Source organism: Salvelinus fontinalis, chromosome 2, assembly GCF_029448725.1.
Source record: "Salvelinus fontinalis isolate EN_2023a chromosome 2, ASM2944872v1, whole genome shotgun sequence".
In the NCBI taxonomy this organism is placed as follows: domain Eukaryota; kingdom Metazoa; phylum Chordata; class Actinopteri; order Salmoniformes; family Salmonidae; genus Salvelinus; species Salvelinus fontinalis.
Window position 1 is genome coordinate 60,169,596 of NC_074666.1, and position 23,159 is coordinate 60,192,754.

The following is a 23,159-nucleotide window of genomic DNA, read 5'->3' on the forward strand; positions in this document are numbered from 1 at the left end:
TAGATTTCCGCCTAAATAGACATACCAAAACATTATTATTTTTTCATGAGATGACCATAAACAAACTGGTAATGCTGCATAATTTTATTAAGGTCTGGAACTCACCTTTCTGGTCATTTAAAAAAAAAATTGCTGAGGTGTATTCCCTTTTAAAGGTACAAGCTCAAGTACCCTACCCTTCAAAAGTTTACCTAAAAAAGAATCCCGGATTTACCTCGTCACTGTTGACATTGAGACTGGTGTTTTGCTGCAACTATTTAATGAAGCTGCCAGTTGAGGACTTGTGAGATGTCCGTTTCTCAAACTAGACACACTAATGTACTTGTCCTCTTGCTTAGTTGTGCACCGAGGCCTCCCACTCCTCTTTCTGTTTTGGTTAGAGCCAGTTTGCACTGTTCTGTGAAGGGAGTGTTGTGTATATTTTGGTGTATATTTTTTTGTGTATATATTTTGTGTAAACTCAGATTCTCTTTTTCTAATAGTTGACTTTGGTTGAAGATCTGATAACATTCGATATAACAATATGCAAAAATAGTGAAAATCAGAAAGGGGGCAAATACTTTTTCACGGCACTGTAGAAGCAACAGTCATTTTTCATACTTTGGTCATCATACTTTGGTTTCTTAAAAGATCATAACATTTCATGAAACACATGGTTTTGACTGTTCATGAACTTTAATGTTGCACAAACTCAAGATAGAAAGGATATAGGCTAATGCCCAATGTAAACATCCACGCACCACTCCCTCCTTATGAGGATGTTTTCAGACCCTTCAACCACATTTATTTAGGTCTAGCATTAGTTTAAAGATCAATATTTACCCAAAATATGAATGGCATTAATTACATTGTATAGAAGATGAAAGTGACTTCAAACAAAAAACAAAATTCTGTCAGTTTTATTGTTTCAAGACATTAAGTTAAATATGCATTTGTGTGTTATTAAAAAGGATGCATTATATGTCATATAGCAGTGGTTGATTTTAGTTGATAAATCTATTATACTTTTATATCAGAAATGATGATGAAATTATATCAAATAAAGAAAGATAGAAATGACAAAAACATGAAGTTATAAAATCAACCATATAGTAACCTAAACATTATACTGAAACATTGCATTACAATACACTATCAATATTAAACTGTCAAATTATTCAGATCAGTAATGTGGTGCTAACCGTTGCCTGTATTGGAGCAGAAAAATAGGCCCAGAGAACACAATTTCAACAAGAAAAAGAACAATGTATTCACAGAGGCCCAATTCTCAAGGGATGACGACAGCAGTGTATTGAGGAGGCAGGTGGTTCTGTTGAAACCCTGTACCCATATCGCCTCCCTCAGGACCCTTTGGGTAGTTGCCAGTCTGTAGAAATAACACAGTACAATATATGACCTTAACTACTGTATAGTTATGTTCCAAATGGCACCCTATTCCCAATATATAGTGCTCTACTTATGACCAAAGCCCGCACCATATACCCTGTATAGTATACTGGGCCAAAGTAGTGCACTATATAGGGATTAGGAAGCCGTTTGGGTTGCATGCCGATAGAAATTCTACAATAAAGAGATGTTAACAAAAAAGCAAAAGTGCACATGCTCAGTATCTTTAAATTAAACTGATTACTTACTGGGTTGAGCCTGTAGAGTGCCAATAATGCATGATCATCACATCCTTGCAAGGTTATTATATAGTTACGTTTTAAATTACATGTATTTGTTTTCAATGTTTATTTTGAATTTAGTGTCAGTTAGGTTTTCAGAACAATATTGTTCGTTTTAATTTAGTTTACGTTGAATTAACATTTATATTTCGTTATATTATTCATTTTGTATTTTTAGTGTTAGGGACAGACACAAATCTAATTTGATACATGCTTCGGAAACAACAGGTGTAGACTACCAGTGAAATGCTTATTTACGGGTCCTTCCCAGCAATGCAGAGAGAAAAATAGAAAAGGTTTTGAAAAATAATAAAACAAGGTATAAATACACAATGAGTAATGCTAACATGGCTATATACACGGGGTACCCGTATCCTGCACAGAGTCGATGTTCAGGGGTACGAGGTAATTGAGGTAGATATGTGCATATAGGTAGGGGTAAAGAGGACCAGGCAACACAATAGATAATAAGCAGTAGCAGCAGCGTATGTGAGTCAAAAGAGTTTGTGAAAAAGGGGGTCAATGCAGATAGTTTGGGTAGCTATTTAGTTAACTATTTAGCAGTCTTATAGCTTGGGGGTTGAAGCCGTTCAGGGTCATGTTGGTTCCAGACATAATGCATCCGTACCGCTTGCCATGTGGTAACAGAAAGAACAGTTTATGACCTGGGTGGCTGCAGTCTGAATATGTTTAAGGCCTTCTTCTACCACCGCCTGGTATAGAGGTCCTGCCAGGTCACTGATCTTCTCCTTATAGGCTGTTTCATCGTTGTCAATGATCAGGCCTACCACCGTTGTGTCGTCAGCAAACGTGATGATGGTATTGGAGTTGTGTGTGGCCACACAGTTGTGGGTGAACAGGGAGCACAGGACGGGACTAAGTACACACCCCTGAGGGGCCCCCGTGTTGAGAGTGAGCATGGTGGATGTGTTGTTCTCTACCCTCACCACCTGGGGCGGCCAGTCTGGAAGTCCAGGATCCAGTTGCAGAGGGAGGTGTTCAGTCCAGGGGACCTGAGATTGTAGTGCACTATGGTGTTGAATAGAGATTGCGGCATCTGTGGATCTGTTGGGACGGGATGCAAATTGGAGTGGGTCCAGGGTGTCTGGGATGATGGTGTTGATTTGAGACATGGCTCGCTTTTCAAAGCATTTCATGGCTACAGATATGAGTGCTAAGGGGCAATAGTCATTCAGACAGGTTAGCTTGGGTTTTGGCGGCTGGGTTTCCCTTTGTAGTCCATGATAGTTTGCAAGCCCTGCAGAGCGTAGTAAGATTCAATCAGTCCTGTATTGGTTTGCCTGTTTGATGACTTGAGGTGGTGGTAGCGGGATTTCTTAAAAGCGTCCGGGTTAGTGTCCCGCTCCTTGAAAGTGGTAGCTCTAGCCTTTAGCTCAGTATGGATGTTGCCTGTAATCCATGGCTTCTGGTTGGTATATGTACGTACAGTCACTGTGGGGACAACGTTGTCAATGCACTTATTAATGAAGCCGGTAACTGATGTGATTAACATTGAGGAGTTTGATGAATTCCGGAACATATTCCAGTCTGTGCTAGCAAAATCGTCTTGTAGCTTAGCATCCGCTTCATCGGACCACTTTCGTATTAAGCTCTTCACTGGTACTTCCTGTTTGAGTTTTTGCTTGTAAGCAGGAATCAGAAGGATAGAGCTATGGTCAGATATAGAACAGAGGTTAGGGGCGGTTTATTTGCTTGCCAACATAGTCTTGTCAGGATGCCGGCTCGTTTGGCTTCTCTTGTGCCGTCACTTCCTCTTGAGTCCCGGGGCCTGGTCTGGAGTAAGCAGAACGTTCAGAGCTGCCAACTTGTTGAAGTAGAAATTGCCATCCAATTCGAGGTTAGTGATCTATGATCTGATTTCCAGAAGCTGTTTTTGGTCATAGGAAATGACAGAGACATTATGTACAGCAAAAGTTACCATCAATGTAAAAAAAATAAAACACAATAATAGCAGAATTGGTCAGTAGCCCGTAAAATGTTTGCTATCCACTGCAGTGCCATCTGGTACCCAGAAAGCATGGCGTGGGAGGATAGGAGCCATTTGGATTGTATAGTTTTTGAGTGCTTTTTGGGATATCACTTCTTGCAAACGGGCGGAAGTAACACATAATGTGATGGGTCAGGTCATAGGTTTGGTTAGCCCTTTTGGGCTCCCGAGTGGCGCAGCGGTCTAAGGCACTGCATCTCAGTGTTAGACTACAGACACCCTGGTTCGAATCCAGCTGTATCACAACTGGCCGTGATTGGGAGTCCCATAGGGCGGCGCACAATCGGCCCAGCGTTGGCTGGTGTAGGCCGTCCATTGTAAATAAGAATTTGTTCTTAACTGACTTGCCTAGTTAAATAAAGGTTAAATAAATGTAAAAAAAAAACATTTCTGTACATTGGAGTCATTCCATGTCCCTTTTGAATAGCTGAGGTGATTTGGTCAAGTGTAAAATGCTCCATCTACAAACAATTGATTCTTGATTGCGATGTGGTTTTGGATACCATGAACACTCAGTTAAATTGTCATCCAAAAATAACCGTAGAAATACAAAAAGATACACTTACTGTTTTCTGTTTTACCACACATTTCCACTGAGGTTTTTTGTATAACACAAATTGTAAACCCCAATGTGCTGTCATTGCTATTTTATTTTAAGAAACCTGTTGCACTTAATATTCCAGAGTTACTTGGTGATTTTGTTGTCATTACTCAAATCTGGACCCTGTAGTGGGACCAGATTTGAGTTATGTCAACTTGAAAATTCTGAGTAACCCCCCCCCCCCCCCCACTAAGCCTTCCCAGTGTGCCTTTTCCAGTGAATTGTAGAGTTACCACCCATAACTGTATTTGTTAGTGACAGAGATGTGGTTGTTACATTTTTCACTTTCACTCTGTAGCCTTCACCTGTGAGTTGCAAGACAAATGTTATCATTATATTTAAACTTCATGAAAACACATGAGGCCTTATTTTGAGGCCTATCTTTACCCTATTTCAGTGGCCTGAAATGCATGGTTTACAGACCACATGAGGCCTGCAAGTAAGGTTGCAAATTTCCAGTAACATTCCCAAATTCCAACTGAGATTTCTGGAAAACCTGGGAAATTTACCAGAAATTTGCCACCCTACCTGCTAATCAGATTATGCTGGCTTGCAATGTGATGTTACAGAGTTACAATATCCAACAGTTTAACATTTGAATCGCCTGCAACCTGAATGAATAACTACTACCAGGGTTAGGAGACAACCTAAGCCATTTAATAAACCGGAACAACCATTTCAGTAATGGAAGCAAAAAATCAAACTAAATGATTGGAATGGTTTAGAAAATGTGTTATGTTATTTATCTTTGTGTAGCACAAGATGAATCAATCATTCAGTCAAGGTACATGCATTTTTTATTTTTTATTCCTCCCCCAAAAACCTACATGCAGTAGAGCATGCTGGGGGATAAAATCACAACTTAAAAAAGTAGAGTTGTGTGACTTCTCATTTAGTTGAGTCAGTATCACATTAATATTTTAATAATAATTTAAGGACCAACGCTGGAGTCGAGAAGCAGGTACGAGAAGCAGGTACGGGGTGTCAAACATTTAAAGAGGAACAGACAAGGAACAAGACAGGAACAGCGTCAGCACACAGTTAACAAAATGACATACAAACATTAATGTGAAAACGGGAAACAGAGCTGGGGGACAGACAGATATAGGGAAGGAAATAACAAAGGTGAAAGGTTTCTTTCTTTTCTTCTGAGTTTCCATTAGCTCAGGAAGTGCAATGCAAAACACCTCCGTGGGAATCTGTGTTAAAACAGCGCAGAGTAAGTGTGTCTTTTGTATTTGTAAAATCATTTTGGGGTGATATGAAAGTAGAATTTTCCAAAACCGTATTGCACGCAGTGATTATTAACGGTTAGACAGAGCATCGGGAAAGTTTAACATGTTGGCCCTGCTGTGGTTAACTGTTCAAATTAGAACCCTATGGCTGTATCGGCTTGGGTTCTCAAGAGCTATGGTTAGGTTAAAATTATAAAGTCACAAATGGCAAAAATCACCAGGGGCTAATCATTTAGTTGAAAATTGTTGTGTTTTAGTAACTTTGATTAGCAGATGGTTCTGTTTGACTGTTTTTAAGGTGATGGAAAAGTGTTCTAATGATGTATATGTAACGGATGTGAAATGGCTAGCTAGTTAGCGGGTACGCGCTAGTAGCATTTCAATCAGTTACGTCACTTGCTGTGAGACCTGAAGTAGGGTTTCCCCTTGCTCTGCAAGGGCCGCGGCTTTTGTGGAGCGATGGGTAACGACGCTTCGTGGGTGTCAGTTGTTGATGTGTGCAGAGGGTCCCTGGTTCGCGCCCGTGTCGGGGCGAGGGGACGGTTTAAAGTTATACTGTTACATATATAAACCCTGGATTGTATTAGCCATTGAGAGCTTTGAAGTTTAGCTCACATAATACAATGCGAAAGTATGCATTTAAGGTGTCTGTAATAGAATAAACATGTCAAAAACGAATGTAGACATTAATAAAAGCATTTCGATAGCTTACATAATCTTATTTACATTGGAGGAGAAAAGCCAAGATGGCTGTGCGGTGGCTTTAATACAGCAACCCCTGTCAGTCATACAGGGTTTATACACACTGGTTCTATCACGTGCAACGACGTCAACGATTTTAATTGGACGACGCTTAAACTTCAACTCAAACGTTTTCTAATGTTCGCAAGTACGGACCCACAGAATTTCATCATACAGTGACCAATGTTTTGGTGATTACACATTTTAAAATGAAAGTTTTCGCAGTGGAAATGTAAAAAATTACTGCAGAAACTAAGTAACTACGACTCTGGGGAGATCTTTTTAATTCAAATTTTAGATAACAAGCAGCCTATTTGATATGGCGACCTTGCAGTTCAACCTCCAAAAGATGTCATACCTCGTAGTTGTTCTGAGGAGGGTAAGGTGCGTTGCTTGGAGTCATGCTGCCATGAGGTACCGGTATTTGATTCCCAATGATGAACACTTGCTAAAAGACAGACATGTCAATTTTAAGTCCATTTCTAGTAATTCATTATCGAATATACAGGTGTCATGACTGCTCAGTGCTCTTACAGTTGCCAAAACATACACTATATATACACAAAAGTATGTGGACACCCCTTCAAATTAGTGGATTCGGCTATTTCAGCCATACCCGTTGCTGTCAGGTGTATAAAATCGAGCACACAGCCATGCAATCTCCATAGACAAACATTGGCAGTAAAATGGCCTTACTGAAGAGCTCAGTGACTTTAAACGTGGCACCGTCATAGGATGCCATCTTTTCAACAAGTCTGTTCATCAAATTTCTGATTTGATTTCGGTAGAAACTGTAAGCTCTCTCACCATCCACACACACACCATACGTTCAAACACCTGTGTCTTTATAGATCACCTGATGTGTGCTTACCACCATTTGTCTTCCCCTAGTAGTCGGGAGTGTAATTGCCTTAAAAATACCATAATATAAGATACACCCAAATTGGCTCTTACACTGGGTAAAGTTCATGATGCACTTGACCTTAACAAGGGGCCCAAGGAACAGTGGAAGAAAATTAGCCCAATAACGTCAAAGATCCACCACCATATTTTACAGTAGGTATGGTGATATTTTCTGCTCTTGCGTTCCCATTTCGATGCCAAACTCACCACTGGTGTGTGTGGTCAATGAGCTATTTTCATGTAATCCAACAAATGTAAACGCCTGGAGTTTGCTAAACGGCATTGGCACTTGGATTGAACCCTGTGATTTGATCAGATGACATGAACAAAGAGCTCTTTCGCCTCACACACACCAGTGGTGTGTTTGGTGTTGAAATAAGAATACATTAAGCAGAAGAAAAAAACATTAAATAAGTGCAGACGAAGGATGTCAATGATGTGGAAGTATTCTGTATGGATGAATGGTCTAAGATCCCTCCCAATGGGGTCTCCAAATCATAAAACATTTTAGAAAATGTGTCAGTGCTGTTATCCTTGCACAGTGAGGTATTGAAAACAGGGGTGTCATTAATATTGACCCATACCTGTTTGAAATAAAAAAAAATACTACTTGTTAAGCAAAAACACTTTCTCTGAGCAATTGTATTAATACACATTTTTGGGCACTTAAGATGCATCTCAGTATTGTATTATTTATTTTAAACAGTCATTTTTGCTCATTTTTATCGAGGGTGTCAGTAATTTCGGGCCACACTGTATATGGAACTTGATTTCTATGTCCAAAGAAATCTATGTCCAAAGACTCACCTCAGGGGTGGAACGGCAGCACAGGCAGACAGCTCTGCAGGCGAATGACGAGACACAGATGGACACTATAAACTCCAGCATGGAGAAAACAGCCAAAACACCTGATATTCCCTGGGCCCTGACCTATAGACAGATAAGAACAGGAAACAGCATTTAACTAGACTACACCTCCATTTTGGAGCAATTATGTACAATTAAACTTTGACTCCTGTTTCACTGTGGGCTAACAAGAAGTATAAGTAAGAGCATCTATATAGCATAGCATCTATATAGCAACTCAATAGCATCTAATTCACTATTGCTTGCATGTTCGAGATATCACATATCTGCTCCAAATGGAGTATAATTTAAACGAATAAAAAACATTAAACAGTACGTACATTAGTCTAGTAATACGATTATAGATGATAAGTACCCCTTTACCGATTTACAAATATCTCCTGACTAAAGGAATAAGCATTTGGTATATACCCGATACTGTTGACAGACAGAGGACATAGGGTAGTAGACATAGGATGGAGGGTAGTATGAAGGATTGCCTGGATAGTCACAGTAGTACAAGAGGATCCCAGCACTGTCTAAAGAATGCAGAATGGTGCCAGTAAGAGCAGTAACTGTGGCGACAACATTCATTCCAAGGGAGCCTTTTACCTAAGGGACAGAGAGCAGAAAGAGAACATGGGAATGGATGATTGGTTGTGAAGAATGAAATGCAATATAAAATACAGTGTGTTGACAATCATTATTGCAAGTCTTTATTAAAGGGGCAATTCGCAGTTGCTGAATCGTCAGTGCGGAAAGGAGGAAACCAAACAGATTGAATGAAAACATGAGTGCCTATATGTGAAGTAGATTCTATGTTTTTAAATAGAGTGGAACTATATAAATCAAAAGCCAAAACTTTATTGAGGCAAAAATAGTTGATACTGACCAGACATTTGTTCAGTTTGTTATCAGCAGCAACAGTTAGAGAGCCTGCAACTACATACTGAGAAGGAACAGGGAAGAGATTATACAAGCCTACATACCAAATGGCACCCTATTCTCTACATAGTACACTACAAAAGTAGTGCACTATATAGGGAGTAGGGTACCATGTGGGACAAAAATATTTCTACAGTATGACCAAAATTCAAATTCAAGTTGAATTCCTCCCACATAGAAGTCAACAGAAACTGAAATGCATGAGTGTATGAATGGCACAGGCCTAGCCAAATACATATACATTGATAAAAGTCATTTTTTAAGTCATTCATTATACATTAAAGATTTTATATGTATTTTTAAAATTGCACATACTGTATTGTTTTTAATGCATTTCTTTTCAAAATATGACGATTCAATTATTAGGATGTTTTGTTTGCATCACGACAGACAGGAAATGTAAGAAATTATTATTCGACAGAGCAGCTCACTCACAATGATAGATCCCCAGACAAATATTCCACTAAATACTCCAATATTGTCTACTTGTGGTCCGGCAGTCATCACGATTCCTGTCAACAGCATCATCAAACCAATCATGATCTGTACGGTCTGTGAGAGAAAAACAAAGCAGAAAATTCATTTTTCTCTTCGTTCAACCAAAATGAAAAATCATTTTCAAATGATGCAAAGCATAAATTCTTACTCCCAGCGCTTTTGGATGCCCTGCCCGGAAACTTCCCAGCACTGAAGAGACCGTCTGTCCCAGACAGTGAGGAGCAGATGCGACCCCTGCGACCTCCATCCCGTTCCCATAGGGGTAGACATGGGTGAATACAACCGCCTCGTTAGTGGTGGTTGTTTGAGAGCTGGACATCTTCAGAGGACAGAAGGATGTTTGTAGTACAGTAAGAGGTGATATGGCTGGTCAGCGGTGTTTTGTTGAGCCTCCTGCAAAGTTTGTACTCTACCTGGGACTTCCAGAAAATAATTTACCAGGAAATGTAATGCACAATAGGTGTGTGCGTCAGCCACTAATCCGACTTTGAACACTCCCCATTTAAATATGGGTGGGTGGTAGGCTGTGTGTGTCTGTGGTTACTGTCTCATCTGTTTAGTTGACTAACTTCCTCATGGCTGAGCGACCTTTAGTTCATTCTTTATTGCCATGACTTCCCATCTTGGGCTTGAAGTTCCTTGCCTAAAGAATACAGGCTATAAAAGAAACTCATACACTTCCATGAAAGTTGCATAAGTTTCTATTTCATGCTACATAGCATGGAAGTGTACACATTTATTTTGTTCTGTGCTGTATAAGTAACCATTTTCAAGGTGTAGTATAATAAAGTAATTTAATTTAACCAAATACTTTGCCCCTCCGTGGGGAGACATCCTGAATTAAAGAAGTAGGTGAAAGAACCGGAACTGTTTATTAGTGATTGTTGGTGAATGGACATTAGATAATCATGACAAACAAAAAAGAGCTTAGTAAAGTGGAGTGTATATAAATCCTGAGATATCATGTAAACATAAGCTCATAGCTATTCCTGCACCCCTCTCTTCCTCTTCTCCCCCCTCCCTCATCTTCCTCTCTTCATATTCTTTCCTCTCATCCCCTCCTCCCCTCTCTTCCTCTCCTCTTTCTTCCAAGGTTTTTATAGTTTTGTGTTTTAAAAGTTGTAGAAACATCTCAAGGATGATCAATGGAAACAGGATGCACCTGAGCTCAATTTCGAGTCTCATTGAAAAGGGTCTGAGTACTTAAGTAAATAAGGTATATCTGTTTTATATTTGTAATAAATTAGCAAAAATGTCGAAAAAACAGTTTTCACTTTGTCATTATGGGGTATTGTTTGTAGATTGATGAGGAAAAAATATTTAATCAATTTTAGAATAAGGATGTAACAAAATGTGTAAAAAGTGAAGGAGTCTGAATACTTTCCAAATGCACTGTATCTGGTCTAAAAAGGAAGGAAAATACAATCACGAGTATCAACTTTTGTAGACAATATACTGACGCACAGAAAGTGCATTGCGCAAACAAAACAACCCTCACAATTTCAACTGGAATTACTTGGGTCTATTGCTGGACTTTTTGTTAAAAATAAATATTTGATTGCGAAGAGACTGTCACTGGCAAACATGGTTACAGACCCAACAACATTATATAGTATCTCCTCCTCATCAAGAAAAGCACATCAGCTAATTATAATACACAAAGTAAGCAAAACAATGAAATCATTCCAACATTGCCTAAAATGATGAATAAGATATTAATGACATAGACCTATATAAGCTATATAACAATTGAGATGTACAAACTATTGCATAAGGGAACGATGAGCGGATAACAGGCAAGCCGTCATTTTGTTTAAGACGTTAATGAGTGAGTTGTCGATATACTGTAACTATTTGTTCAGCACTTTTTAAATGTACAACGACAGATTTCAGAACATGGGTCATTCTTACATTATTCTCCCTGTATACCAAGTCAGAACTGTAGGACAAATAACGGGGGCATATAAGCAGACAATGAAATCTCTTACAATATTCAATAGATGACATTTCTCAAAAACAGGCTACAGGTTACATGTGCACAACCTAGTCAGAACAGTAGGCTAAGTCCTGAGGGGGAGAGGGACCAAATTCTAAGGGTGAGACACATGGGCTACTAACAGCTTACTACACAACATACACTTACTATTACTTTCTTGGCTACAGTATACATATCTTCCCTGCATATTACAATACATTTTTGGACTCATCTTGTTGTGCTGTGCTCACTTGAAAAGGAAGATGACACGGAGGTCCTTCTTGTGGGCAAATGTTGTCATCAAAGTCTGTCATTCTCTGGATTTATGGTGCTTTCAAGACAACTAGGAACTCTGAAAAAAACAAGGTCGAATCATGATGACGTCAGTGGTCTTCAGCTCATAGCTCTAGAAAAGGGCCCGAGTTCCGAATTTACAATTCAAATCAAAAATCAAATCAAATGTATTGGTCACATACACATGGTTAGCAGATGTTATTGCGAGTGTAGCGAAATGCTTGTGCTTCTAGTTCCGACCGTGCAGCAATATCTAACAAGTAATATCTAACAATTCCACAACAAATACCTAAAACACAAATCTAAGAAAAGGAATGGACTAAGAATATATAAATATACAGTATGGATGAGCAATGTCAGAGTGCACAGGCTAAGATGCAATAGACCGTACAGAATACAGTATATACATATTAGATGAGTAATGTAAGTGTACTATGGTGTTGAATGCTGAGCTATAGTCAATGAACAGCATTCTTACATAGGTATTCCTCTTGTCCAGATGGGATAGGCCAGTGTGCAGTGTGATGGCGATTACATCGTCTGTGGACCTATTGAGGCAGTAAGCAAATTGAAGTGGGTCTAGGGTGACAGGTAAGGTGGAGGTGAAATGATACTTGACTAGTCTCTCAAAGCAGTTAGTTCAGTTACCATTGCATTCTTGGGTACAGGAACAATGGTGGCCATCTTGAAGCATGTGGGGACAGCAGACTGGGATAGGGAGAGATTGAATATGTCTGTAAACACACCAGTCAGCTGGTCTGCGAATGCTGAGGATGCAGCTAGGGATGCCACCTGGGCCGGCAGCCTTGAGAGGGTTAACAAGTTTAAATATCTTACGTCAGCCATGGAGAAGGAGAGCCCACAGTCCTTGGTTGTGGCCGCGTCGGTGGCGCTGTGTTATCTTCAAAGCGGGCAAAGAACATGTTTAGCTTGTCTGGCAGCAAGACGTTGGTGGTTGGTGGTCCTTCTATAGTCCGTGATTGACTCTAAATACTGCCACATACGTCTCATGTCTGAGCCGTTGAATTGTGACTCCAGTTTGTCTCGATATTGACATTTTACCTGTTTGGTTGCCTTGTGGAGGGAACGACTTCTCTGTTTGTATTCTGCCATATTCCCAGTCACCTTGCCATGGTTAAATGTGGTGCTTGGTGCTTTCAGTTTTGCGTGAATGCTGCCATCTATCCATGTTTTCTGGTTAGGGTAGGTTTTAATAGTCATAGTGTGTACAACATCTCCTATACACTTCTTGATGAAATCAGTAACCATCTCAGTGTACACGTCAATATTATTCTAGGAAGCTATCCGGAACATATCCTAGTCCCCGTGATCGAAACAATCTTGAAGCGTTGAATCCGATTGGTCAGACCAGCATTGAATAGTCCTTAGCATGGGTGCTTCCTGTTTGAGTTCATGCCTATAGGAAGGGAGGAGCAAAATGGAGTTGTGGTCAGATTTGCCGAAAGGAGGGAGGGGGAGGGCCTTGTATGTATCCCGGAAGTTAGAGTAGCAGTGGTCCAGTGCGAGTGCTACAGTCAATATGCTGTTAGAATTTGCTTTGTGAAAATCCCTAGCTACAATAAACACACCCTCAGGATATATGGTTTCCAGTTTGCATAAAGTTCAGTGAAGTTCCTTGAGGGTCGTCGTGGTTTCGGCTTGAGGGGGGATATACACAGCTGTGACAATAACCAAAGAGAATTCTCTTGGGAGATTATACGGTCGGCATTTGATTGTGAGGAATTCTATTTCAGGTGAACAAAAGGACTTGAGTTCCTGTATGTTGATACAGTTACACCATGAGTCGTTAATCATAAAACATACACCCCCGCCCTTCTTCTTCCCGGAGAGTTGTTTATTCCTGTCAGCGCGATACACTGAGAATCCAGTTGGCTGTACCGGTTCTCACAAGATATCCCGATAGAGCCACGTTTCCGTGAAACAGAGTATGTTACAATCCCTGATGTCTCTGTGGAAAGCAACTCTTGCCCTGATCTCGTCAACTTTGTTATCTAGAGACTGGATATTAGCGAGTAATATATTCGGAAGCGGTGAAGGGTGCGCACGCCTCCTAGGTCTGACTAGAAGACTGCTCCAGCTCCCTCTCCTCTGGCGGCATGGTTTTTGGTGGGCCTCTGGAATCAGCTCAAATCCCGAAATGGATGACCGTTCAAAACGTATTTTTACAGTCGGAGCCTGTTTTTTCCTCGAGGTCCCAGTTGTCTTGAACTCACTGAAGTCAAGTTTTCGCAGTTCCGAGTTAACTGTTGTTTTGAGTGAGGCACAAATCATGCTTCATTGACAGCATGGCAAAGTTGAATGTTAATTATTTTAAACTTGGAAAAGAGACCCTTAATCCCAGATTTGGTTCCACACAGCCAGTCCACTGAATAGCAGGCTAGAGATTGCTTTGCAATGCTTGCAGTTAGCCACTGACTCCTTCCAAACTACTCATTGTTCAATTTGCGATTTCCAACTTGTTGTGAAATGTTTATATCCAATGGCCGATGAGCACCGATACGTTTAAGCTATAATTTCTCTTCATATGACAAGGATTAACAATATTTGCTAGTCGATTGTCGACTTGATTCATGATGACAACTGCTAGCTAAGATTTTGAAAGTATGATTTTGACATGATCAGTCCAATCAATGCTACCGTAGATATAACGTAATTTGACATCCTTTTCTCTGTGGCCAATGACCTTGAGACCTTCTTGGATGGGCACTTCTAGTGTAACTCTATGGCAGAACCCAAGGGGCTTGAATTTTTCAAACTCTACCCTTAGACTTGGCAGTCACATTGTGCCCCCATGAGTGACAGAACACTGAGCTAATCACGGCGCAACTAGAGAACATTACCAACCCCTGCGCTCCGTATATTCCCGCTGGCTTTTATAGGCTCAGAGATTAAATAGAAAATTATGTTGTGCTCCTATTCCACAGCGATACTATACATTTGACATTTTAGTCATTTAGCAGACACTCTTATCCAAAGTAACTTGGTGCATTCATCGTAAGATAGCTAGGTGAGACAACCACATATCACAGTCATACATAAACTAATTTAGGGTGTTGATTACTTATTGCTTTCTTCTGTGGAAATACAGAATTTGTATAAAAATGACAAATATACCAAAAGATAAATCAAGCATAGATGTACGACTGTTTAACCATGTTAATTATTACTGATAGATGATGAATACATGACAACTAGATACAAATATTTTATTAAAAATAATTCATACAAAAGTCAAGAGTTGGCTATAACATGATTACAAACAAAGTGAGTGTGTGTAAATGTTTATGTGCGTGTGTATTAATTTCCCATCATAAAAATTGATCCCCATTACCCACATTAACTGTGAGATTAGGTTAATTTGCCTAAATATCTTGAAATAACTTTTTATTTTAAAGAAAGATGGAGTGTGAAACCAAGGAGGTATTAGTTGCGCAATTTTACATCCTACTAGGGTGTTTGGTGCAGTATTTATCAAGTAAAAAAATGTGTGACTTGTTGTTTTATGTCAAAAAAAAGTCTGAGCTGCTGGGCAGGACTGTCTCACTGTCTGTGCCATCGGATAGATAGTAATAACCGCATCTGTTCATCCCGTGTTAGTGAACAAATTGACATTGTCGAAATCAAAACCGAACCTTCAGCTACATCCTGATGAACTCTTGTCCACAAATCTCCGTTTTGAACTATACCAAGACCAAAATTGACCTAATTGTACTTTTTAGTCAGGCACTTGAATAAATGTTTGACATATCGATGTCACATATGCCATTTTCGAAGAGAGAGGTTGGTTGTTCGATTCATTCCCACTTTAAAGCTTGAAATGGGCATGGTCTAATTGACTCAACAACCGAAAAATACACACATGTATCAAATGTTATCTTTCTTAATGAACCAGAAATACTGTAGTTATTTCTGGTTGCTCATCAAAGTTAGCTGACTAAATAACTAATTGATCTTGTTTTGAAGCATATTTCTCATGGCATCTTGGGTATTCCCTGTTGTTTCATTGTAAAATAATGTTGCAGACTTCATGATGAAGGCTCTACTGGACGTTGGATGTAGTTAGATGCTGCAGTTGGATGCTGAATGTACACTTGAACTGCTGCTTAAATAGATCCTTCAAACTTTCGGACATCCCATGGAACTCTGCGTTATCCTTCAGGGGAAAAAAGACAGACACAATTGTATTAAAGTTGCACTACGCAGAAGTCGCTCCTCCATTTCCTGGTTGCTAAAACTAATAGTTTGCCTAATTGTAGTTTATTTGACAAAATAAGCTAGTATAGTGTAGATAATCATTGTACCGTCTAAATCGCTGTGAAATATATTTTCCAAATGCAAAAATATTGTATTTTCAGCTGTTTGAAGCTGGCGTACAAAACCGAAAGTAAAAGACGCAAAAACAAAAACGTAATAATGGGAAGCATAGAAATAGCACACATAGAACAGATATACCGCTTCTTACACTTGCTTTCAAGTAGAATTATAGATCTATGACTCACATTTCTATGTGAACTTGGTCAATTTCCAAAAAAGTGACATATTGCCACTTTAATAGAAAACACAATAAAAAAGCTGGAAATGCAATTAACACAACTCATTTAGCCTAACGCAGCTTTGTTGTGGTTCAAACAAAAGTACACTTTCAAGTAAAGTTGATGAGCATAACTCCCAAGATTTCCTTCAGAATTTGTATCAGATTTTAGCCCTCAGTCTTCACATTCATACTGCAGGAGTGCAGTCTTACCCTGTTGAACGTGGCACAGTTGGTGAAGATAAGCAACACGTCAGACTCAAAGTGTTGCACTGACTGGTAGAGATTCTGCTGCAGCTTCTCCACAACCCTGTCCAGCCACATCGGAGTCTTTATCACACTGGTGTAGTTTCTCACCTGGCATTGAAAGGCAGTGATATATACAGACAGTAAAATAAGTTCATGTTGACACCCACATACAAACTCAAGACACTAAAAACCTACACAGGCAAGCATGCATGCACAGACGCACACATTTAAACACACAGAACTAAACAATACATACATTGATGCAAGGATCTTTCACAAAGATGTGGTCCTCATCTGCATGGTAGAGACACAGCAGGAGGTACTGGCATTCCTGTCAGAGTAAACACACAATTATTACACCCGTATGTGTCATATACCACTACTGCTCTAAGCGATTGCTACTTAAATACACAGTTCAAACAGAATTCATTCAGAATGTAATATTTCATGTCATGGATATTGTGACACTCATGATTGAATGATTAACTGATAAATTATTGCTTGATTCTCACCAGTAGGTGGTCAGAGATTCGGCAGGTCAAGGCTTCCTGGTAGGTCATTTGTTTGGGGTAGCGCCACGGCTGACTGGTCCTCAGTACACAATATGTACACATCCACTGAATATTATCCCTGTGTTGATACACCACATACACACAAAGCATGCACGCACGCACGTACGCTCACACAAACAAACAAACATTACAAAAGTGCACTAATAATAAGCTGACAGTTGAGTGTCCCCACACAGAACAAACAGATCTCTATCTCTCTCTCTCCCTCTCCCAGAACTCTTTTCACCCCAGCATAGCATCATCCACATTAGGAAGATGACATCTCTGATGGAAGGAGCGAGGACACTCATCACAGCATATCAAGCTGCCCTGGCTTCTACAGATGTAGCAGTCGTCATCGTTATCCTGATCGTGCTGCCAAGACAGAGAAGAGAGGAAGGTGAGAAGGAATTGGTTAACAATAATCCCTGATACAGTGATGTTAAGAAACATCCTGGAAATCATAATTACTACTGAAACATCTGTTTAAATGAGGTGATTGACTGAGAGTGGGTTCCACCGTATTGCTTGAGGGTAACTTACCACGTCTTTGGTCGTGATGCTGCACAGGTTGCATGGACACTGGACGGAGTGGATTTCCAAAAGCCCACTCTGAAAGCGAGAGACAAACAAAGATTGACGATAAATCAATCGACTACGGTTCTACTACAGTTGTTTAGTAAGAACAAAACACATCCCTCTCGCTCTGTTCTCTCTGTTTTTTTCGTTCTTTCTCGCTCTCACTTTCTGTTTTTTTTTCTTTCTCTCTATTTTTCTCTCTCTCTGTTCTCTCTCTCTCTGTGTACCTTGATGAGGACGCTGAGTGGTTTCCCATCCCAATGGATGTCTTTCTTCCAGGAGGGATCTGCCCGAGCTGACCCCTCCTGCACAAACTCCACCGGGGTCATCCAGCGCTGCTCCGATCGAATGCTCTTCCCACACAACCCTGGGCCACAGAGAGACAGAGACAAGTAAAATCTCACTTCATACATTAATAGTGTACTAATTTTGGACCAGAGTGACATAAGGCTTAGCTACAGAATTGTTAACGGGATATGTTACAGATTGGGTAATGGAAAGCCTTGCAAAAAATGTTTTAACTAATCTGTTATTGCCGATACTTTCTTTGCTCTTGATTTGGCATCTTATTAATGTCCGTGTCCAGTTTCAGGTGCCAAAAAACAGATTATATTCAGGGTTTACACCGAGTGAGTAGTTCCCTCGCCATTTTAGCTGCCATAAATCTTGTATTTCCCAACATCTTTGCAGGGACTAGTTACATTACATTTAAGTCATTTAGCAGACGCTCTTATCCAGAGCGACTTACAAATTGGTGCATTCACCTAATGACATCCAGTGGAACAGCCACTTTACAATAGTGCATCTAAATCTTTTAAGGGGGGGGGGGGGGGGGCAGAAGGATTGCTTTATCCTATCCTAGGTATTCCTTGAAGAGGTGGGGTTTCAGGTGTCTCCGGAAGGTGGTGATTGACTCCGCTGTCCAGTTGTTTCTATGTGGTTGTTTCTATGTGACCACGTGTAGAGGTAGACGTCAGGCCGTCAAACAGTGCGACCAAAACAAAGATCTACACACATGCAAGACACACTTATCACTCGATACAAAACGTGGATTTAACATCTTTCTGGTTTTGGAGAACCACCCGCAAATGGACACTGACATTTATAAGACACACTTTTTACCGAATCGAGAACAAAGAAAGTATCGCCAAGAACAGCTTAGCTGAAAGAGACTTTCCATTAAACAATCAGTAACGGGTATGGAGTATCACAATTATGTAGCTACTACATAGGGCTATGTTTATTACACCTCGAAAATCATATATGTACCAGATGCAAACCGATCCTTATGTAGCGTTCCATTGATGGCCACACAGGTGACTTTGAAGACGGACTTTCCCACAACACCATGGCTGCGTCCTGCACTGCTCTCTCCTCCAGCCGTGTTTGCCCGCTCTCCTCCCTGCATCTTCTGTCTTTCCTGCTCAGCTTCCTCTTCTTCATCCTCAAACGCATCATCATCGTCATCTTCGTCAGGTTTTGAGTCTGACATTGAAGTAAAGATTGAAATATAAACTAAGGTTTAGGGAAAGATGGCTTACTATATCAATGGATGAGTTTGAAGGGTCAAGCTTGTGTTATTCATGAAACCTTGTAACAACACACAGTTGCATTATCTTTACAATTGATATTTAGAAAGATAACAACATCCCCTTTACCAGAGCGTCATGTCTGAAGGATTCAGAAAGATTCTATTGAGATTGATGTAAATACCTGTGATTGAGTTTGCTGATTGGTTGGAGGGGAACGGTGCTTTCTTGGCCTAAATAGGACCAAAGTGACAGATCAGGTTAACACTGAATAGACCGTTTATTTACTTTGGTAAGAATATGTACAGTACCAGTCAAAAGTTTGGACACAACTACTCATTCCAAGGTTTTTCTTTATTTGTACTATTTTCTATGATTTAAGACATCGATAGGCTAAGAGTTTAACCACGTGGTATGTTTAAAAGATTCACAAGTCTGGTCTCAAACCTTTGCCCTCTCGTTATCGAGGGAAGCTGGTCTACTGAGAATTTCTCAAAGTTGGGTTTTATTCGGAATTGCAGAAAAGGGGCTGTCCCAGGATGCCTGACCCTAACTGGGCTCATGGGCGGTCCTCTGATTTAGTTCAACTCAAAAGGGAATTGGAGTTTCCTTCATTAAACAGTCCAAAATCACATTACACAATTTTACAAACAGTATCATACTCACTCATTCATCTTATACAACAATTAGATGTAAACCTCATATCTGAGGCTATTATATAAACAGCGTTATGGTAATGTGGCCGCCCCATCTCCCATGAGCTTCCCCAAGTTGTAACAAACGGACCAGTTCATAGCTGGATTCTTCACCGATCTTTTATACCTTCCCCGGAACGTAAATGTTGTTCGGACCCCAAGTTCTGGGAGGTGGAAGAAATTCCTTTGTTCTCTATGAAAGCTCCCTCTATCTCTATACTGTGTGGCCATAAGGCAGGGTCTTCCCTAGGAATTTACGACCTCACTGACCACAGCAGCCTAGTTGTAGGGGGCAGGGAGAGGGGGATGGGGCTTGCTGTACCCAAACAGGGCAACGTCATGACACTATTCTGATTTCAGAGCACTCTCGCGCAACGTTGAATATGGCAGTAAACATTGGCAAAAAAAAAAAAGCATAAATCTTCTTAGCACTAGGGGTCATATTATTTTTTATTTTTTTCAAATAACGTACCCAACGTAAACAGAAATTTTCTCTGGCCCAGATCGTAGAATATGCATATAATTTACAGATTAGGATATAAAACACTCCAAAGTTTCCAAAACTGTCAAAATATTGTCTGTGAGAAAAGCAATACTTATTCTGCAAGCGAAATCCTGAGAAAAATTTACCCGGAAGTGATATAAAAAAATAAAAATAACTTTGTTTCCTGGCCTGTCTAACCTCCATTTAAAGGGGTATCAACCAGATTCTTTTTCCAATGGCTTCCTCAGGCTGTGACCAGGCTTTAGACATAGTTTCAGGCTTTTATTTTGAAAAATGAGTGAGATGTTTCAAAAGAGGTCAGGTGTCCTCTGAATACTTCCTGCGCGCGCGGGAGGAGCTCACCATTTTCCCTTTCTCTCTTAATGAATAGGTTATGCTCCGGTTGAAATATTATCGATTATGTTTGTTAAAGACAACCTGAGGTTTGATTATAAAAAACATTTGAAATGTTTCGACGACCATTTGCCAACAGCATACCACCCTGCATACCACTGTTGGCTTGCTTCTGAAGCTAAGCAGGGTTGGTCCTGGTCAGTCCCTGGATGGGAGACCAGATGCTGCTGGAAGTGGTGTTGGAGGGCCAGTAGGAGGCACTCTTTCCTCTGGTCTAAAAAAAAAATATCCCAATGCCCCAGGGCAGTGATTGGGGACACTGCCCTGTGTAGGGTGCCGTCTTTCGGATGGGACGTCAAACGGGTGTCCTGACTCTCTGAGGTCATTAAAGATCCCATGGCACTTATCGTAAGAGTAGGGGTGTTAACCCCGGTGTCCTGGCTAAATTCCCAATCTGGCCCTCAAACCATCATGGTCACCTAATAATCCCCAGTTTACAATTGGCTCATTCATCCCCCTCCTCTCCCCTGTAACTATTCCCCAGGTCGTTGCTGCAAATGAGAACGTGTTCTCAGTCAACTTACCTGGTAAAATAACGGTTAAAAAAATAAATAAAAAAAAATTTAAAAAAAATCGGCTACTTTTTGGGATTTGTCGAACGGAACAGGGCTTTTGTTTTCTCAAAATTTTGCGCAACCCAAATGGCGTTTTTTTGTGATAAAAGTAATATTTATCGAACAAAAAGAAGATTTGTTGTGTAACTGGCAGTCTCGTGAGTGGAAACGTCCGAAGATTATCTAAGGTAAGCGATTAATTTTATTGCTTTTCACATTTTCGTGACCATGCTAATTTGGGGCTAGCTGATGTAGCATTGAAAGCTACACTCACAAAAGCTTGGATTTCTTTCGCTGTAAAATATATTTTCAAAATCTGACACGATAGGTGGATTAACAACAAGCTAAGCTGTGTTTTGGTATATTTCACTTGTGATTGCATAATTATAAATATTTGTAATAATATTTATGCATTTGGCGCCCTGCAATTCTAGCGGTTGTTTAGGAAAGTGATCCCGTACTAGGGATGCGTAGCGCAGAGGTGATAATAAATTGTTGCCAGCAGCACAGTTACAGTCACTAACGCTCTGGAACTTCACTGGACTCTATGTAAAATGGAAACTATATACCCAGAGGCTGCATCTATTGTAGCTGGGGATTTTAACAAAGCAAATTTGAGATCAACGTTACATAAATTTTATCAGCATATTGATTGCACGACACGTAGGGCTAATACTCTCGACCACTGCTACTCTAACTTCCGCGATGCATATAAAGCCCTCCCCCACGCTCCCTTCGGCAAATCCGAAGCCCATGTATCTAGATGCATATCGAATCGTTCATGAAAGGAGAGATGCGCATCCCTAGTTTTTAGTGGTCGCACCATATGACATTGAAAATGATCCCCTGTCATTAGTTAAATGTTAAATGTGTGAAAATTTTTTGAGATGCAATTATCTTTCTTCTAAACTAGGGAGTTCACTACAGTGTATGCTTTGATGTCGTATCATAACACATGGAGAAAAATTATGTTATGTGGTCAAAAATTGCATTCTAATTTTGGTTGCACCATATGTTTTTCAAATGTGCAGACAAAAGTATTTTAAAGAATATGATTCCTTCCTAGGTAAATATTTATACAACATTTCATAATATAATCACATACCCTTGTAAATGTATGCCAAAGTTATATAGATATTTACTGCTGTTATGAATTACACCAATTCACAACACTATTGTTGTTCAAATTCAACCTTGGCGGTTACAGCATATTATATTTTCACTCTTTGACATGCCAAACCTGTAAAAATTGATCATGCTTTATGATAAATTGATGTGGTGCCAAACAGAGGAGATTGTGTAGAAATGTGCTGCAAGAAGATGTTTTGTATTCATAGTTTTTTTTTTTTTTTTTTTTTTTAAATAAAGTCTTATCCTCGGACACAAAAAAACGTCAAGTAAATTGCCCATCTTCCTTTATGTGCACTCATTACCATGTTTATCTCTCAATATCACAAGGATGATGCAAGTGAAGTTTAGTCTACTGCTGTATCTTTAAAAGCAACCCACAGCAGTAACCAGGGTCAAACTCCCCGCCCAAGGGCACAAGTACAGATCCCCTACCCAGTCGAATCGGGGAACCTAACCAGCGACCTCTCGGCCACCGGCTCAAGCTCCCAACCGCCAAGCCACATTCTCACAGCTGTAATAAGCCGACTGTGCAAGGGGCAGTACTTCCAGGTTTCTAATTTCCCCTAATAAAAATATTTTCACTACGTTCAGACCACATAATAGGGCAAAAATATGTGATTATCAGTGGAGGCTCCTCAAAGGAGGAAGGGGACGACCATCCTCCTCAGTGATTTTCATAAAAAAAGAAATATAGTGAAATATTAAAAA

General features: G+C 40.0%; 2 protein-coding genes across 4 annotated transcripts in view; both read right to left on the bottom strand.

The window, feature by feature from the left end:
• Positions 1-944: 944 nt before the first annotated feature.
• Positions 945-9,778, bottom strand: LOC129822363 (membrane-spanning 4-domains subfamily A member 4A-like). The gene is made up of 7 exons (XM_055880591.1): positions 9,593-9,778; positions 9,382-9,498; positions 8,894-8,950; positions 8,434-8,613; positions 7,963-8,085; positions 6,611-6,700; positions 945-1,366 (listed from the first exon to the last, which is right to left on the bottom strand). The coding sequence occupies exons 1-7, from the start codon at positions 9,761-9,763 to the stop codon at positions 1,268-1,270; spliced, it is 837 nt and encodes a 278-aa protein (XP_055736566.1). The 5' UTR covers positions 9,764-9,778; the 3' UTR covers positions 945-1,267.
• A 5,145-nt stretch (positions 9,779-14,923) lies between these two features.
• Positions 14,924-23,159, bottom strand: part of LOC129822370 (nuclear body protein SP140-like protein) — a 31,112-nt gene continuing 22,876 nt past the window's right edge. For all 3 annotated transcript variants that reach the window (XM_055880603.1, XM_055880613.1, XM_055880622.1), the window contains 9 exons: positions 19,358-19,406; positions 18,914-19,129; positions 17,872-18,011; positions 17,609-17,677; positions 17,313-17,440; positions 17,027-17,144; positions 16,771-16,845; positions 16,479-16,622; positions 14,924-15,887 (listed from right to left, as the gene is read on the bottom strand). In XM_055880603.1, the coding sequence (XP_055736578.1) occupies positions 15,774-15,887; positions 16,479-16,622; positions 16,771-16,845; positions 17,027-17,144; positions 17,313-17,440; positions 17,609-17,677; positions 17,872-18,011; positions 18,914-19,129; positions 19,358-19,406 (1,053 nt within the window). In that variant the 3' untranslated portion in view covers positions 14,924-15,773. The remainder of the gene's footprint in view (positions 15,888-16,478; positions 16,623-16,770; positions 16,846-17,026; positions 17,145-17,312; positions 17,441-17,608; positions 17,678-17,871; positions 18,012-18,913; positions 19,130-19,357; positions 19,407-23,159) is intronic.

Excerpts from the sequence above, each read along its gene's own strand:
- LOC129822363 (XM_055880591.1), bottom strand. The coding sequence starts at position 9,763 with ATGTCCAGCTCTCAAACAACCACCACTAACGAGGCGGTTGTATTCACC. Across the intron at positions 8,951-9,381 it reads TTGTCTGGGGATCTATCATT|TATGTAGTTGCAGGCTCTCT; the intron begins GTGAGTGAGCTG and ends GTTCCTTCTCAG. Across the intron at positions 1,367-6,610 it reads CTCCTCAGAACAACTACGAG|ACTGGCAACTACCCAAAGGG; the intron begins GTATGACATCTT and ends TTATTTCTACAG.